The sequence below is a fragment of the Entelurus aequoreus genome, linkage group LG08 (genome assembly GCF_033978785.1).
Source record: "Entelurus aequoreus isolate RoL-2023_Sb linkage group LG08, RoL_Eaeq_v1.1, whole genome shotgun sequence".
Lineage (NCBI taxonomy): Eukaryota > Metazoa > Chordata > Actinopteri > Syngnathiformes > Syngnathidae > Entelurus > Entelurus aequoreus.
This window is the reverse complement of record NC_084738.1, coordinates 81,471,700-81,488,588: the sequence shown is the minus strand read 5'-3', so window position 1 is coordinate 81,488,588 and position 16,889 is coordinate 81,471,700. Positions and strand designations below refer to the sequence as shown.

Genomic DNA, 16,889 nt, shown 5'->3' with positions numbered 1-16,889 from the left:
AAAAAGTCTTAATTTTGAGATAAAAAGGGTCAACATTATGAGAAGGAAAGTCAAAACACTTAAATAAAGCCATAATTATGAGATCATAATTGTGAGATTAAAACATTGAAAATTATGAGCTAAGAAAGTCGAAATGTTATTATAAAGTCATAAAAATGAGATAAAAATTGAAATTATGAAATAAAAAAGTCAAAATGATGAAATAAAAAGTCATAATTGTGAGATAGTACATTTAAATTGTGAGGCAAGAAAGCCGAAATGATGAAATAAAGTAAAAATTATGAGACGAGTCGAAATGATGAGATAAAAAGTCAAAATGATTAAATAAAGTCACAATTATAAGATAAAAAGTCATAATTAGGGATATAAATCAAAATTATGAGACAAGGGTCGAAATTATGAGATAAAAAAAAATTCGAAATCATCAGATAAAATGGGATAGAAATGATGAAGTAAAAAGTCATAATTATTAGATATAAAGTCATGTTTATGAAATATAAAGTCGAAATTATGAGATAAAAAGTCTTCATTTTGAGATAAAGGGGGCAATATTATAAAAGAAAGTCAAAACGCTTAAATAGACATAATTATGAGGTAAAAGTCTAGATTATATGATACAAGTCATAATTGTGAGATTAAAACATCGAAATTATGAGATAAGAAAGTCGAAATGATCAAATTAAGTCATAATTATGAGATGAAAGTTAAAATTATTAAATAAAAAAGTCAAAATGATATAAAAAGTCATAACTATGAGATATAAAATCTAGATGAGATATAAAACCTAAATTATGAGACAAAAATGTATAATTATGAGGTAAAAAGTCATAATTGTGAGATAATACATTTAAATTGTGAGGCAAGAAAGCCGAAATGCTGAAATAAAGTCAAAATTATGAGATAAGAGTCGAAATTATGACATAAAATGTCAAAATGATGAAATAAAGTCACAATTATGAGATAAAAAAGTCATAATTATGGGATAAAAATCAAAATTATGAGACAAGGGTTGAAATTATGAGATTAAAAAAAATCAAAATTATGAGACAAGAGTCGAAATTATGAGATAAAAAGTCAAAATGATGAAGTAAAATGTCATAATTATGAGTTAAAAAGTCATGTTTATGAAGTATAAAGTCGAATTTATGAGATAAAAAGTCATAATTTAAATAATAAATAAAAAGGGTCCACATTATTGGAAGGAAAGTCGAAACGCTTAAATAAAGTTATAATTATGAGATAAATGATAATTGTGGGATTAAAACATCAAAATTATGAGCTAAAACAGTCGAAATGATCAAATTAAGTCATAATAATGAGATAAAAGTTAAAATTATGAAATGAAAAAAGTCAAAATGATGATATAAAGTCATAATTATGAGATATAAATCTAGATGAGATGTTAAAATGTATACCGTAATTATGAGGTAAAAAGTCATAATTGTGAGATAATACATTTAAATTGTGAGGCAAGAAAGCCGAAATGGTGAAATAAAGTCAAAATTATGAGACGAGTCAAAATTATGACATAAAAAGTCAAAATGATGAAATGAAGTCACAATTATGAGATAAAAAAATCATAATTATGGGATAAAAATCGAAATTATGAGATTTTAAAAAATCGAAATAATGACACAAGAGTCGAAATTATGAGATAAAAAGTCGGAATGATGGAGTAAAAAGTCATAATTATGAGATAAAAAGTCATGTTTATGAAATATAAAGTCGAAATTATGAGATAAAAAGTCATCATTTTGAGATAAAAGGGTCAACATTATGAGATAAGGATAGTCAAACCGCTTAAATAAAGTTATAATTATGAGATAAATCTAGATTATGAGATACAAATCATAATTGTGAGATTAAAACATAGAAATTATGAGATTAGAAAGTCGAAATGATCAAATTAAGTCATAATATAGTGTTGAAAGTTAAAATTATGAAATAAAAAAGTCAAAATGATATAAAAAGTCATAATTATGATATATTGAATCTAAATTATTAGTTAAAAATGTATAATTATGAGGTAAAAATGTATAATTATGAGGTAAAACGTCATAATTGTGAGATAATACATTTATATTGTGAGGCAAGCCGAAATTATGAAATAAAGTCAAAAATTATGAGACGAGTGGAAATTAAGAGATAAAAAGTCAAGATGATGAAATAAAGTCACAATTATGAGATAAAAAGTCATAATTATGGGATAAAAGTCAAAATTATAAGACAAGGGTCGAAATTATGACATTTAAAAAATCGAAATTATGAGACAAGTCAATATTATGAGATAAAAAATCTAAATAATGAAATAAAGTCACAATTATGAGATACAAAGTCATAATTGTGAGATAAAAAGTTGATTCAACACGATTCTCGCAATGTATTATTTGGTATAATAGTTATAATGAAACTTTTTCAAAACAGGTAACAGGTGAGGAAAGCTCCTTCTGGTTGCGTGCACATGGCCTAAAAACGTATTTTAAAAAATATATTTAAAATAATTTTTTAACATTTTTGGAAAATGATCAATCAATTTAGAACCAGGATGAATAATAATCCGAATGCGAACCAATTTTTTTTGTGCACCCCTAGAGAATAACATATGAATATAAATGTATAATATATGTACATACATATCAAATATTACACAATTGCCTATGCATTTCATTATTATATATATATTTTTTCCTCATTACGCCCATTGGGTTGAGTTTTTACTTGCCCTGATGATGGGGGTCCTGAACCCAGGATGTCATTGTGGCTTGTGCAGCCCTTTGAGACACAAAACTTTCTGTTACCGGCGAGCAGACAAAAGCTGTCTTTGATCTTACCAATCAAAAGGCTTGTAAAACTCCACTGTGTAGGATGGGAAGTGACATGAAGGCGTCGGTTTCTTTGATCTATTGTAATCCACAGTAAGATTTTGTCTTGACCCGAGATCTACAAAGCGGAGAGGAAGCAGGACCTGACGCAAGCTCCGGGCAGCTTTTCTTTGAACTGTTTTGTGACCGAGCGCAACGGCTGTTTACGACCCCCTTCCTTTAGAAAACAGCTGTTGCTATGTAATTAGGGAAAGTCCAAATAAAAGAGGAGGCGTGCAACCTTTCGTCAGAGCGTGGAGGAAGACTGTTCAAAGAGTACAGCCCAGACGTTTCTCCTCAATGAGCTAAATTGAATTCTGTCTCTGTTTAATTCCTTGCTTCTTGTCTGTTTAATAGATGTCATCAGTGTTTGAACCTGACAGTTATTGTAAATAAATTTAAAAATGGTACAGCAACTGCATTTTTAAATAAAAATAAAAAATTTTGGCCATTGAGCTGCCAGTTTTTTTTTTGTACGGTAAATTCTATTATCCTTTTTACAATGTATAACTTGCTTTGAAAGGATCGGTCAAGCAGGTATTTTATTTATTTTTACAAGGAAAAAAAAAAGGTATGTATATTTGTTGCATTATTAGATAATACACTATATTGCCAAAAATATTCGGCCACCTGCCTTTACTCACATATGAACATGAAGTGCCATCCCATGGAATTGTCCAAAATGTTTTGGTATCCCGGAGCATTCAAAGTTCCTTTCACTGGAACTAAGGGGCCAAGCCCAACTCCTGAGAAACAACCCCACACCATAATTCCTTCTCCACCAAATTCCACACTCAGCAAAAGGCAGTCCGAAATGTAGCGTTCTCCTGGCAACCTCCAAACCTAGACTCATGGTCCATCAGATTGCCAGATGGTAAAGCGTGATTCATCAGTCCAGAGAAGGTGTCTCCACTGCTTTAGAGTCCAGTGGCGACGTGCTTTACACCACTGCATCCCACGCTTTGCATTGGACTTGGTGATGTATGGCTTAGATGCAGCTGATCGGCCATGGAAACCCATTCCATGAAGCTCTCTGCGTACTGTATGTGGGCTAATTGGAAGGTCACAGGAAGTTTGGAGCTCTGTAGCAACTGACCGCTCTCTGTCAGTTTACGTGGCCTACCACTTGGCGGCTGAGTTGCTGTTGTTCCCAAACTCTTCACTTTTCTTATAATAAAGTTGACTTTGGAATATTTAGGAGCGAGGTCATTTCACGACTGGATTTGTTGCACAGGTGGCATCCTATGACAGTTCCACGCTGGAAATCACTGAGAGCGGCGCATTTTTTCACAAATGTTTGTAGAAACAGTCTCCATGCCTAAGTGCTTGATTTTATACACCGGGCCAAATGATTAGGACACCTGATTCTCCTCATTTGAATGGGTGGCCAAATACTTTTGGCAATATAGTGTATATTAAATAAATACATGTATTTTTTTGTCAAAATGGAAAGAACAAATACATTTAATTAGAACAGATACATATTATTTCCATATAGGGTCTTGCGTTTGACACCTGTGGCCTACATGATATTTGGGCCTATAATTAAGTGTTAATAGGTATTTTCGCTTTAATCTCATCGTGTATTCCTGCAGGTGTTTTATTGATTGATTGAGAAGTTTATTGACATCTTAAAGAATTGAATCCAGGTAATGCTTTAAAAAGGCTTGTTTCCATTGTGGTCCATCAAATATTCATCAGTGTGCCAGTGAAAGCACACAAAAACGTATTTAAGTGCTACTAAAACATGATTTATTTTCATAACACCAAAAAAAGCAAACCCTGAAAGAAAAAAAAAGAGTCCCAAAAAAGTGTCCGTCCAGCTTAATGTTTTTTTTTTCCAGACCTCATCTGAGCAGACAGTTGTGTTCGGTGACCAGCTTCTCCAGCCTCTTGATCTTGCGCTTGTTCTTGGGCATGGTTTTGTCGTACATGCCGTTCTTCAGGAGGTGCTCCTTGCTGTGGTGCACCTGGGCGCCGTGCTCCAGCTGGAAGGAGCACAGGGCCTTCAGGGGCCTCAGCAGGACCTGCGAGCGGAAAGACTGATGCTGATATTGCAGATTCATTAGCATCCTGAGGCAAAATGTGGGCTGTTTCCCCCAGCCTGGATCCAATATTGACATCCAATATCGGCTTCAATCTAAACAAGTATCAAATAATTATAGTTACACATACAAAGTTATCAGCTTGTTAAAAAGTATCCAGTGACAAACGTGTCCGCATCGTTCAACTTACTGTCTCAGGAGCTTAGCGTCATGGATTACTGTGGCCAGGCGGTGCCCGTCGATAACAAAACACCACTCCGCTTCAACTTAAAGACAGCACACGGTCCATTCCAAGTGGTTACGTGTTTTTCATACCTGCCGTTGTTCTCAGCGGGCCCCACTCAGCAAGCGTTCTTAAGAACAAATGTTCTTAGGCCCACTTACGAAGTTTTTAAGGAGATTCACCAATTATTCACCAATATTGGCACCTTTTCTTTGAACTGTTTTGTAACCAAAGGCGACGGCTGTTTACGACCCCCTCCCCTTGGAAACAGCTGTTGCCATGTAATCAGGGAAAGTCCAAATAAAAGAGGAGGGGTAGAATTCTCTTACCAGAGCGTGGTGGAAGACTGTTCAAAGAGTACAGCCCAGACGTTTCTCCTCAAGGAGCTAAATTGAATTCTGTCTCTGTTTAATTCCTTGCTTCTTGTCTGTTTAATAGATGTCATCAGTGTTTGAACCTGACAAGTACACTTGTCATTCACTTCAATTTCACTAATATTCACCAATGTTTTCTTAGCTGGGATTTGTTCGTAAGTAAGAACAACATCTACGAGCGCTCCAGAGCACTCTTGGGGTGGCCTATTGGTTTTTAAGTGTGACAAGTTCCCTTAATTCTATTGTCTAATGTTAAATTAATATCATAGATACATATATATAGATACATATATATATATATATATATATAGATACATATATATATATATATATATATATATATATATATATATATATATATATATATATATATATATATATATATATATATATATATATATATATATATATATATATATATAGTTTGATACATTTTGTATTATTTGCACAGCTATGTTATTTATTTTACATAGAAAAATATGTTTCTATTTTATTTATGTTATGTAATTATGTGCTACTTAAACAGTTTCCTTTCTGTGCTGTTAAAACCCATCTTGACTAACTGGGTTAATAAAAGTTTTTACAGTACTGTCGGAATAATTGTATCTAAGTTATCACAAAACTTTGTGTTTCAATGAGTTCCCGGCGAGAGGACAAATGCTGTGTTTGATCTTTCCAATCAAAAGGCGTGTAAAACTCCACTGTGTAGGATGGGAAGCGACATGAAGGTGTCGGGTTCTTTGATCTATTGTAATCCACAGGAAGATTTTGTCTTGACCCGAGATCTACAAAGCGGAGAGGAAGCAGGACCTGAACCCCCTCCAGGCACCTTTTCTTTGAACTATTTTGTAACCAAAGGCGACGGCTGTTTACGACCCCCTCCCCTTAGAAACAGCTGTTGCCATGTAATCAGGGAAAGTCCAAATAAAAGAGGCGTAGAATTCTCTTGCCAGAGCGTGGTGGAAGACCGTACAGTGTTTGAACCTGACAAGTACACTTGTCATTCACTTCAATGTCACTGAATATTGCTCAAAAATGAATATCTTTAAATGTATACTTTCACCGGAAAATATATCGAGATGTATATCAAATATTGAGTTTAAGTAAAAATATATCGAGATATACTTTGTCGATATCGCCCAGACCTACCCCCTGCAGAGATAGCTCTGCTTGGTTCATCTTACACCGTCCCAGAGCATACAAGGACTGTTGTGATGTGATTTGTATTGTATTTGTCTTTTGGTCAAAGATCTATTCTCCAAGTGGGTTCATTTTGTGATTGATGCTGTTTTACAGCCTTTCCCAATGTTTAACCAAGACATTCTTGTTCACTATCAGTCTTAATTATGATAATAATAATTGTCAGAATATTTGTATATACTGTAAGTTATCACACAACTTGTTTTCCCATGAGTTCAGGCTGCCCCGCGAGAAGACAAAAGCTGTCTTTGTACTTATCAAGCAAAAGGCTTGCAAACCTCCTCTGTGTGCTATGGGATGCGACGTGGAGGTGTCGGTTTCTTTAATCTATTCGACAGCCACAGGAAGACCTTGTCATGACCCGAGATCTACAAAGCAGAGAGGGAGCAGAACCTGACACCGTTCCAGGCACCTTTTCTTTAAACTGTTTATGACCGAGTGCGGCAGCTGTTTATGACCCCCCCTCCCCTTAGAAACAGCCGCAGCCATGTAATCAGGAAATGCCCAAATAAATGAGGAGGCGTGGAGCTCCCTCCTCAGAGTGGTGGGGTGACGCTGTGCGAGGGTGCAGGCACACATTCGCTCTCCTCATGAGCTAAATTGAATCCTATCTCTGTTTGCTTCCTTTGCTTCTTGTCTAATATAGTAGATGTCATCTGTGTTTGAACCTGGCAATAATAATGGATTAGATTTTGTATAGCGCTTTTCTAGACACTCGAAGCGCTTCGCCGAGAAGTGAGAAGCCATCATTCATTCACACCTGGTGGTGGTAAGCTACTTTGGTAGCCACAGCTGCCCCGGGGTAGATTGACGGAAGCGTGAATAGGATCTAAATCGATACCTCTTGGAAGACGTCGTTGTGCTCCAGGATGGACAAAGCGACGGCAGCACACTCCAGCGTGGACAGACAGATGTTGGAGGGCTGAGTCCGTATCACGTACTGGCTGGACAGAGTCCTGTTGAGCTGCACCTGGTGGACACAATCAGTCCACACCCACGTTACGGGTTTTTCATTTGGTAGTGTATCCGGAAAATATTATTTTTTCCTACACTTTATGTTACAGTCCTATTCCGAAATGGAATACATTAATTTTTGTCCTCAAAATTCTACAAACAAGACCCCATAATGACAATTTGAAAAGTTTAGTTTTTAAATTGCAAATATATTAAAAATAAAAAACTCAAAAATCACATAAGTAGTCACTCAATACTTTGTTGATATACCATTTGGAATATCTTTGGGTAGTTTCGCCCATTCCTCTTCGCAGCACCTCTCAAGCTCCATCATTGGATGGGAAGCATTTGTTTTCATCCAGGATGTCTCTGTACATTGCTGCATTCATCGGAGTCTAGTCCGGGAGGGGACCAAAACCCAATAGTCACTCTTTTAGAACTACAGCATTTCTCTGTGGAGAGAGGAGAACCTTCCAGATGGTAGAGTGGCCAGACGGAAGCCATTTTTTAGTAAAAGGTTTGCCAAAATGCACCAGGAAGACTCTCCGACCATGAGAAACTAAATTCTCTGGTCTGATGAGACAAAAGATTGAAGTCTTTGGCGTCATGTTTGGAGGAAACCAGACCGATACCATCACTACAGTGGTGGTAGCATCATGCTGTGGGGATGGTTTTCAGCGACAAGAACTGGGAGACTAGTCAGGATAGAGGAAAAGATGAATGCAGCAATGTACAGAGACATACTGGATGAAAACCAACGCTTCCCATCCCATCCGAATACATGTGCTTTTTGAGTTTTTTTTAATTTTTACTACATTTGAAAAAATCTCTACATTTCCATGTTTTTCTGTCAAGATGAGTTGCTGAGTGTATATTAATGGGAAATAAAATTACCTTTTTTTTTTTTAGCAAATGGCTGCAATGAAACAGAGTGAACAATTTTAAAGGGGTCTAAATACTTTCCGTACGTGATTTAAATTTTTTGATGAATTTGCAAATTAAAAAAAACAAAAAAACTTTTACGTTGGCATTATGGGGTATTGTGTGTAGAATTTTGAGGACAACAGTGAATTAATTCCGTTTTGGAAAAAGGCTGCAACTTAAAATGTGGAAAAAAGTGAAGCACTGTGAAAACTTTTTTTGGACACTGAAGTAATATCACTGAATGTTTTGCGTTTGAATTTTGTGAACTGATTTATCTTTTTACAGGCAGCACGGTGGCAGATGGGTTAGTGCGTCTGCCTCACAATACAAAGGTGCTGAGTAGTCTGGGGTTCAATCCCGGGCTCGGGATCTTTCTGTGTGGAGTTTGCATGTTCTCCCCGTGACTGCGTGGGTTCCCTCCGGGTACTCCGGCTTCCTCCCACCTCCAAAGACATGCACCTGGGGATAGGTTGATTGGCAACACTAAAATGGTCCCTAGTGTGTGAATGTGAGTGTGAATGTTGTCTGTCTATCTATGTTGGCCCTGCGATGAGGTGGCGACTTGTCCAGGGTGTTCCCCGCCTTTCGCCCGATTGTAGCTGAGATAGGCTCCAGCGCCCCCGAAGGGAATAAGCGGTAGAAAATGGATGGATGGATTTTCTTTTTACATCAAATTATGACAATTTCATTGACTAAAAATGTGTGAGCAAAATTTGTGTTTGCAAAAATTCTGTGTACATTTTTTTCTTGTGGTGAATTCTTTATACAATGAATTTAAAAACACTGTTTTGACAAACCACATTTTTTAAACAGACACATTTTCAATGACATAAGCATAATTTGATGTAAAAAAATAAAAAATTTTTTTAAAAAAAAGCAGTTCACAAACACAAGCCTTTTAGTTTTTATAAATTCAGTGTCCCATAAGGCATTTGTAATAAAGACTACATGAATATTGCACAACACAGCAGTAGTTACCGGCACTCTTGTCTTGTTCTGTATATTGTACAGTATTTTGTATATTGTTTTTTATGTTGTACAAGATTGCTTATTATTTTTATTGGATAGTAGTCTATTTATTTCAATTCTTAGTTTTATCTTTATTACTTCTTGTGTAATTTATTTTTATCCCATATTTGTTCCCACTACCGCACCTTAAGTTGGAGTCCTTAATCTCGTTATATGCAAATATAATGACAATAAAGTCCATTCTATTCTATTCTAGTAGTAGCAATGTTGTAATAACTGCTTAGTCGGCATTAATAGCGCTGATGAGTTGGCTGCAAACAACAGTACGACGAGTGTACCATGACTGACATTTAGCGCTTCACGTGACCACTCATCAGACTTCAAATGCAGCTACTGCCCTCTTGTGGAGGTAAATACAAAAACGACATCAGGAGGTTCCCTACAGCCATATCCAACTTTCTTTTTTTAGCTGTTCGCTATTGAGAACCCGGCGGTTATTTATGTTTGCAGACAACGCACCAGGCGAGTAAAAGATCAGCGTTTAGGCTGAGCAGTTACACTATGGACGTCATTTGAAGCCTGCAGGCTGAGTTTGTAGGAAATGTAAGAAAAAAAAGGTATAACAACGTCGACACAATTGTATGTTTAAATATATAAAATATCTGTTTTTGGTATTTCTTTCACATAACTCAATAAATACAAAAATGGCGCTCGCATTCTATCTCTTTTCAGTATGCGGTGGAACAAGAATGGACGCCCCTGATTTGCACACCTGCTTGGGGAGGTGCAACATGCTGTTTTTGAGGAAAATGTTCTTGGCCTGGCTCCAGGTGCCGTCGATGATGATGACGTTATGAGGCGCGGCGCCCTCTTCTTCACCACGCTGCATCAGCTCCTCCAGGTTCTGGGACTGGGGGCCTGGGTACAGTATGAGAGTCCGGCCGTCCCGGCACACGTCGGCCAGCTCTGGGTTCCTGAGAACAGCAAAAAAATAAAATAAAGTGTGAATAAATGAAAAAGGACATGAAACTACAGTCTGCTTACTTGACGTCGTTAAAGCGCCGTCCGACAATGACGTTGCACTTCCCCGGTGGCAAACATGCAGCCAGGAGAGGCACCGTGCGTAGAACTCTGCTCTCCTGAAAGCCATACAGACACGACAGGAGTAGTAACTACTTTTGTTTTTGCATATGGGAAAAAAAAGAAGAAGCAGGCTTTGTATGGCATGTATTTACTGCCAAAACTCCACAAACACAAAAATAATTTTACTCACACCCAACGTTTCGCAAGTAAAAAACATCCATCCGTCCATTTTTACCACTTGTCCCTAAATTTGTTCAATTAAAAAACAATTCGCAAGTATAAAAACAATTTTCTTCAATTCAAAAGTGTGGTCCTCTGTGGTCCTCTGTGTTTTTAAAATGTTGATATCTATTTATTGTTTTAATTGGTTTTACCCTTTAAAATCGTTTTTAAATCATATTTATTTTTATATTGTTCTTATATTGGTTTCATATTTATTTATTTTTTGTTTTTTTATTCAGTCATTGGTGGAGCTAAGGATAATATTTGAATATTGTTTTTAATATTGTTGTGCAGCACTTTGGAAACATTTCTGTTGTTTAAATGTGCTATACAAATAAAGTGGATTGGATTGAAAAAGTTGATCGTCAAATAAAATTTAAAAAAAATAAAAATAATTTTCTTCAATTAAAAAACAATTTGCAAGTATAAATTTTTTTTGGGGAAAGTTGATTTTTTTTTTACATTTGCAAATATTTTTTTCAATTAAAGAAAATCGCTTTTATACTTGCGAATGTTTTTTTAATTATATAAAATTACTTTTTTGAAACCGTATTATCAATTGCAGAAATGTGTTTTTAAATTGGAAATATTTTTTTAAATTGCAGAAAATTGTTTTTGAACTTGCAAATCGTTTTTCAATTTAAAAAAAAGTGTTTTTTTACTTGTGAATCTTTTTTTTAATTGCAAAACATTGTTTTCAACTTGCTAATTGTTTTTTTTAAATGAAGAAAATAGTTTTTTATATAGATGGATGGACTTGCGAATCGTTTTTTATCTGCAGCAAATTGAGAGACAAGCTGTAGAAAATGAGAAGATGGTTGGATACGTACTTGCGAATCCTTGTTTTAATTGCAGAAACATGTTTTAATATCTGCTAATCTTTTTTTCAATTGAATACAATTGTTTTTGTACTCGCGAATGTTTTTTATTTATTTAATTAATTTAATCTATTTTTTTTAACTTGTGAATCGTTGGGCGTGAGTCAAATTATGTTTGTGTGTTGGTGGAGTTTGGCAAAAAGTCTCACTCCATAGCTTTGCTACACGTCTTAAAATTTTGGACAAAGAGGAAAAAAAGGCAAGATAGAAGAGCAGAGAGGACTCACCTCTGCAGGGTGCTGCACGATGTAGAAACATGTGGACACGTCCAGGGGTTGTGTCGGAAGGAAGGGGCAGAGACACACCTTCTGAGGGCGACTACGACAACACAGGAGGAAAGTTGAAGAGCTGTCATTGCCCCGGTCTTGACATGCATGGTCCCCCTCATTAAAGCAAGCACATATGTTAGAGAGGAGGCGGGGGAAGGATATAAGGCGGCCCTGTGTTGCATATACACTACAGGGTTTCCCGCAGCGCTCTGTTGTTAAGGCGGCCGCCTTAACAACAAAGAGCCACCGCTTAAACTAATCTCCTAACAAGCTGCTACGTTTCGTACTGCCTCGGTCAGTATGTCTCTGCAGCACTCAGCATTGTCCCACCCACACAACCATCTGATTGGTTACACGCAGAGCGGTAACAGCCAATCAGCAGTGCGTATTCAGAGCGCATGGAGTCAGTGCTCCTGCGGTGTAGTGAGCAGAAAGGTGTTTAGCAGGTAAGCATAAGGCAGCGGGACTCTCCCCAAATTATAATAAACACCTCCCAGTCAACTACTAGTAACATCACTATCAGCCCGTTGACCTTCTAGAAACATAAGCGGCAGCTAAGCTCTCTCCTTGAGCTGAAGGCTAATTAGCTTTTAGCGTAACGTTAGCTCACTGTGCGGGTGTTACGGACAGCAAAGCCCTGTCTGTCTGAGAGAAAGACAAGCATTATTGACCTACAGTTAACAACTAAGTTATTTCACTTTACCTTTTTCTGTGTTGAAGCAGCAAAAAAGGACATTATGTTAAATGAATAGTTTTTGTCTCTGATAGATGATATAATTATGTAACTGCATCATAAAGCCTACATGAACTCCATGGTGTTCAGGGAGGAATAGTCTCTCCTATTGCTATTGTACTATTTTTTCAGCTATAGTTACAATAAACATTTGTAATGTAGCAGCCTAGTTTTGAATGGCAGGGTCCCTGGTATCACATGTTGATAAAAATATAAAATTTACATAATAAAAATCAACTGCAGGCTTCCCAAATGCTGTAATAAATTAAGCATGAGTTGAGCATATGTCAGCATGTGGCCCCACTTTTAACTCTTTTTTTCCAAACGCTTATTGCAAACGCTTATTTACAGTAAGTCATTCATTTGACTTAGTAAGTCATTATTTTGACTTAGTAAATTACTAAGTCAAAATATTGACTTACTAAGTCAAAATATTGACTTACTAAGTCAAAATATTGACTTACTAAGTCATAATAATGACATACTTAGTATCTCAGGTAACTAGGACTGTTTTGTGTTTTGTTATTTACTTTACGGAAAAAATATCGAGATATATATCGTATTTTGCCATTCAGCATACGGAGCGGAAAACACAACCAAAAATTGTACGCTTCTTCACGCGACGAAGCCGGCCTACTTCACCACAGTCTGTAGTCTATTGCCCCCCCCAGGCTGTGGTGGCAGCGATGAGATGGAGACGTGAGGGTGGCGACAGGCCAAATTACAATGTTCCTTACACCCACCCACCCCCTTCCCTGTCCTTGCCCCTGTCCCGGGCGACGCGTCCCCTCCCCCTGGAGAGACACCACCTTAACTGACAAATTTTCTGGGGGAAACACTGCACTATATTGCCAAAAGTTTTTGGCCACCCATCCAAATGATCAGAATCAGGTGTCATAATCACTTGGCCCGGCCACGTAGATGACAGAGTCTGAACTCGCCTTTGTCTCTTTCAGGCTAGACTACTGCAACACACTTCTTGTCGGGATCCCCAGCAAAAACATCCAGAAGCTACAATACGTACAGAATAGTGCTGCTAGGATCCTGATGAGAGTGCGGAAATACAATCATATCACACCAACTCTCAAATCCCTTCACTGGCTTCCTGTTCCACGCAGGATTGAATTCAAAGTCTCCCTATCAACCCACCAGTGCCTCCATGGAAATGCCCCCCTCTACCTCAAAGAACTACTCACCCCCAAAACCTCCACACGACACTTCCGCTCCGGACAGGCTAACCTCTTCCAACCTCCGAGGGGACAAAAGCTACGAACAATGGGAGACCGGGCTTTCTGCTCCGCCACTCCCAGTCTGTGGAACGCTCTCCCTGACCACATGAGGGCACCACAGACTGTGGATGCTTTTAAAAAAGGCTTAAAAACCCTTCTTTTTAAAAAAGCCCATTTTAGCTATTTGGCTGTTTTACTTTTATTTTATTTTTTTAATACACTGTAGCACTTTGAGGTTGTTGACTCAATGTAACGTGCTTTTTACAAATAAAATCTATTATTATTATTATTATTATTATTGAACTTGACTGGCCTGCACAGAGTCCTGACCTGAACCCGATAGAACACCTTTGGGATGAATTAGAACGGAGACTGAGAGCCAGGCCTTCTCGACCAACATCACCAATGCACTTTTGGAAGAATGGTGGAACATTCCTATAAACACACTCCGCAACCTTGTGGACAGCCTTCTCAGAAGAGCTATAATAGCTGCAAAAGGTGGACCCATATCATATTGAACCCTATGGGTTAGGAATGGGATGGCACTTCAACTTCATATGTGAGTCAAGGCAGGTGGCCAAATACTTTTGGCAATATAGTGTATGTACGCTCTGTATTTAATTTAAATGTGCATGTCTCATGACACATTATGTGTATGTAATAATTGGCTACATTTCTGATAGTGTGCCATGTTGTTCCAGACTACAGCAAACGTGGCCAAATACACTATATTGACAAAAGTATAACCTAGCTAGCCTAGCCATAGCTTAGCTTAGCTTCACAGTGAAGTCTGCTCACCGGCACCGCAGACACGTCGGTCTTCTCTCGCTAACCTCGACCGGAAGCGCCGCCAGGTCCCCGAAGGCGTCGTCCAAGTGTCCGTCGCAGACGGAGGCGTCCGACTTGTCAAGCGGTTCAACTTTGAGCGGGGCAGAAGAAGAGGAACAAAGACCGGAGACTCGCTCCATTGCTAGCACATGCTAACAACAACAATTGCTAGTAGTAGCGAGCGAGCTAGCAACATAAATTGACATCAACTTAACTAGACTCACTCTTTTTCACGCATGTCTATATTTCATATCTCGCCTTTTTTTTAATCCTCGCATGTATTTGTTTCATATTTTAAACTGTGACTGCGACCATTTAGCCATGAAAAATATTTCCGGGTGATAATCACGTGACCTAGAGGCACTTCCGGGCCTCGACTCCATTAGGCTACCATTTATTGACCTGCATCCAGAGGTGGGTAGAGTAGCCAGAAATTGTACTCAAGTAAGAGTACTGTTACTTTAGAGATGCATTACTCAAGTAAAAGTAAGGAGTAGACACCCAAATATTTACTTGAGTAAAAGTAAAAAGTATGTTGTGAAAAAACTACACAAGTACTGAGTAACTGATGAGTAACCTGTTCGTTTAATGATGACGGCAACAAATAATGCACAAAAACATAAAAATAGCAATGAGCAAATTCAGAGCCAGGAATATCTCTTAAGCAACTAAAACAATAATATATATTAAATAATAATACATTAACATAAAAAAAATTAAGGCAAATTGAGCCATAGCCATAGGCTCAGTAGGCAGAGATTACAAAGGAAAATAACAAGTTAGCCAAGATTCAAGATCAAGATGCTTTATTATTGTCTATTCTTTAACATGTACAAGACACATAAGAACTGAAATGTCATTTTCGGCACAGTCCCACTAAGAGCAGACATACGTTACAGGGAGACAAGACGGGACCGCCAACGGATCAGCCACTTACGGCGCTCCTTAAAAAAGGTGGGAAAGAGGTGATATTGGGAAAGGGGGGAAGAGTACAAAATATCAGTCTAAGGCTGGACCCTCGGGAGGGGGTCCAGACTGAGTCCAAGGGAAAAAACCTCACATAGCATAGCACACATAAACATGTTACATATAATCACAACAACTCACAACAGAGGGGGGAGAGGGGGGGGGGGGTTTGGGGCCCTGGAGGCCAGCCTGCTGCTATAAAGCGCTACTAGCCATCCATAACCCCGGAATTAAGCAGTGGTGAAGGCGTTGGTTGAGGAAGGGGCGGGTGCGTGCATGTATGCCCAATTAACTTGGGTGTGATGTTGACATTTTTTTGTGGACTGGGGCCGATCTCAAAGTTCGACACCAGGTGTTGAGAAAAAGGGAGGTCAAAAGCGTCCATCGTTGAGGTGTCCTCGGGGGTGTTTTTCAGAACAGCCTGTTCCTGATAGCGTCAAAGCCATTCGAGGGAGTCAAATCGTAGATTAGGATGTTGTTTTCCTCGAGCAGTCAAAAACAATGACTTGCCTGCTCTATTTGTCCATGCTGGTTTCTCTCAAATTCAATTAAATTCTCCTTCTCAGCAAACTTCTCCATGATGTGATCCATCTTGCGATTCAGTTCAGAAATCGCCACAGTCTGTGTTCCCACAGCCCGGCCCAATCCTTCCATTGCAACGAACAGCCGTTGGGCTCCTTGAGTGGCAGCCATCGTCTTCCGAATTTGACGATACACCAGAGCAATGCCCAGCTCAATCAGCAGGTGCCCCGCGATCACGGTTCCAAATAGGTAGATGTCTTCCACGTCCTCGATGGAAAGGACTGAGAGGCACATGATTCTCCATTTATCCCAGGAGTCTCTCACGTACCCCGCAGCAATGGTTCCATCAGGGCAGCCAGGCTCCCCCGAACCTCTTTTCCTTGTCGAAAAGACTTTGTCAAATGCGTCGAGAGTCCAGCTGATCATATCCATGTTTGATGTTTAGAAAGAAAGAGGAGGCTTCAAAAAAGTTCAGACAAGACAAAAACGAAGAGAGCAAGCAGGGAAGGAGGGAGCGGAAAAAAATGTGACCGCCCTCACCAGAGGCAAGACAGAAAAGCCTTTACGCAAACCATAAACTGATAGGTGTGGGCTGCACGGTGCACCTGG

General features: G+C 38.2%; 1 protein-coding gene across 1 annotated transcript; it reads right to left on the bottom strand.

The window, feature by feature from the left end:
• Positions 1 to 4,445: 4,445 nt before the first annotated feature.
• dtwd2 (DTW domain containing 2) lies at positions 4,446 to 15,151 on the bottom strand. The gene is made up of 6 exons (XM_062057408.1): positions 14,763 to 15,151; positions 11,961 to 12,051; positions 10,595 to 10,689; positions 10,323 to 10,524; positions 7,545 to 7,673; positions 4,446 to 4,888 (listed from the first exon to the last, which is right to left on the bottom strand). The coding sequence occupies exons 1-6, from the start codon at positions 14,930 to 14,932 to the stop codon at positions 4,709 to 4,711; spliced, it is 867 nt and encodes a 288-aa protein (XP_061913392.1). The 5' UTR covers positions 14,933 to 15,151; the 3' UTR covers positions 4,446 to 4,708.
• Between the last annotated feature and the right edge of the window lie 1,738 nt (positions 15,152 to 16,889).

Coding starts and splice junctions, on each gene's coding strand:
- dtwd2 (XM_062057408.1), bottom strand. CDS start 14,932: ATGGAGCGAGTCTCCGGTCTTTGTTCCTCTTCTTCTGCCCCGCTCAAA. Junction 10,690..11,960: donor TCGTGCAGCACCCTGCAGAG/GTGAGTCCTCTC, acceptor TATGGCTTTCAG/GAGAGCAGAGTTCTACGCAC. Junction 10,525..10,594: donor CGGCGCTTTAACGACGTCAA/GTAAGCAGACTG, acceptor TGCTGTTCTCAG/GAACCCAGAGCTGGCCGACG.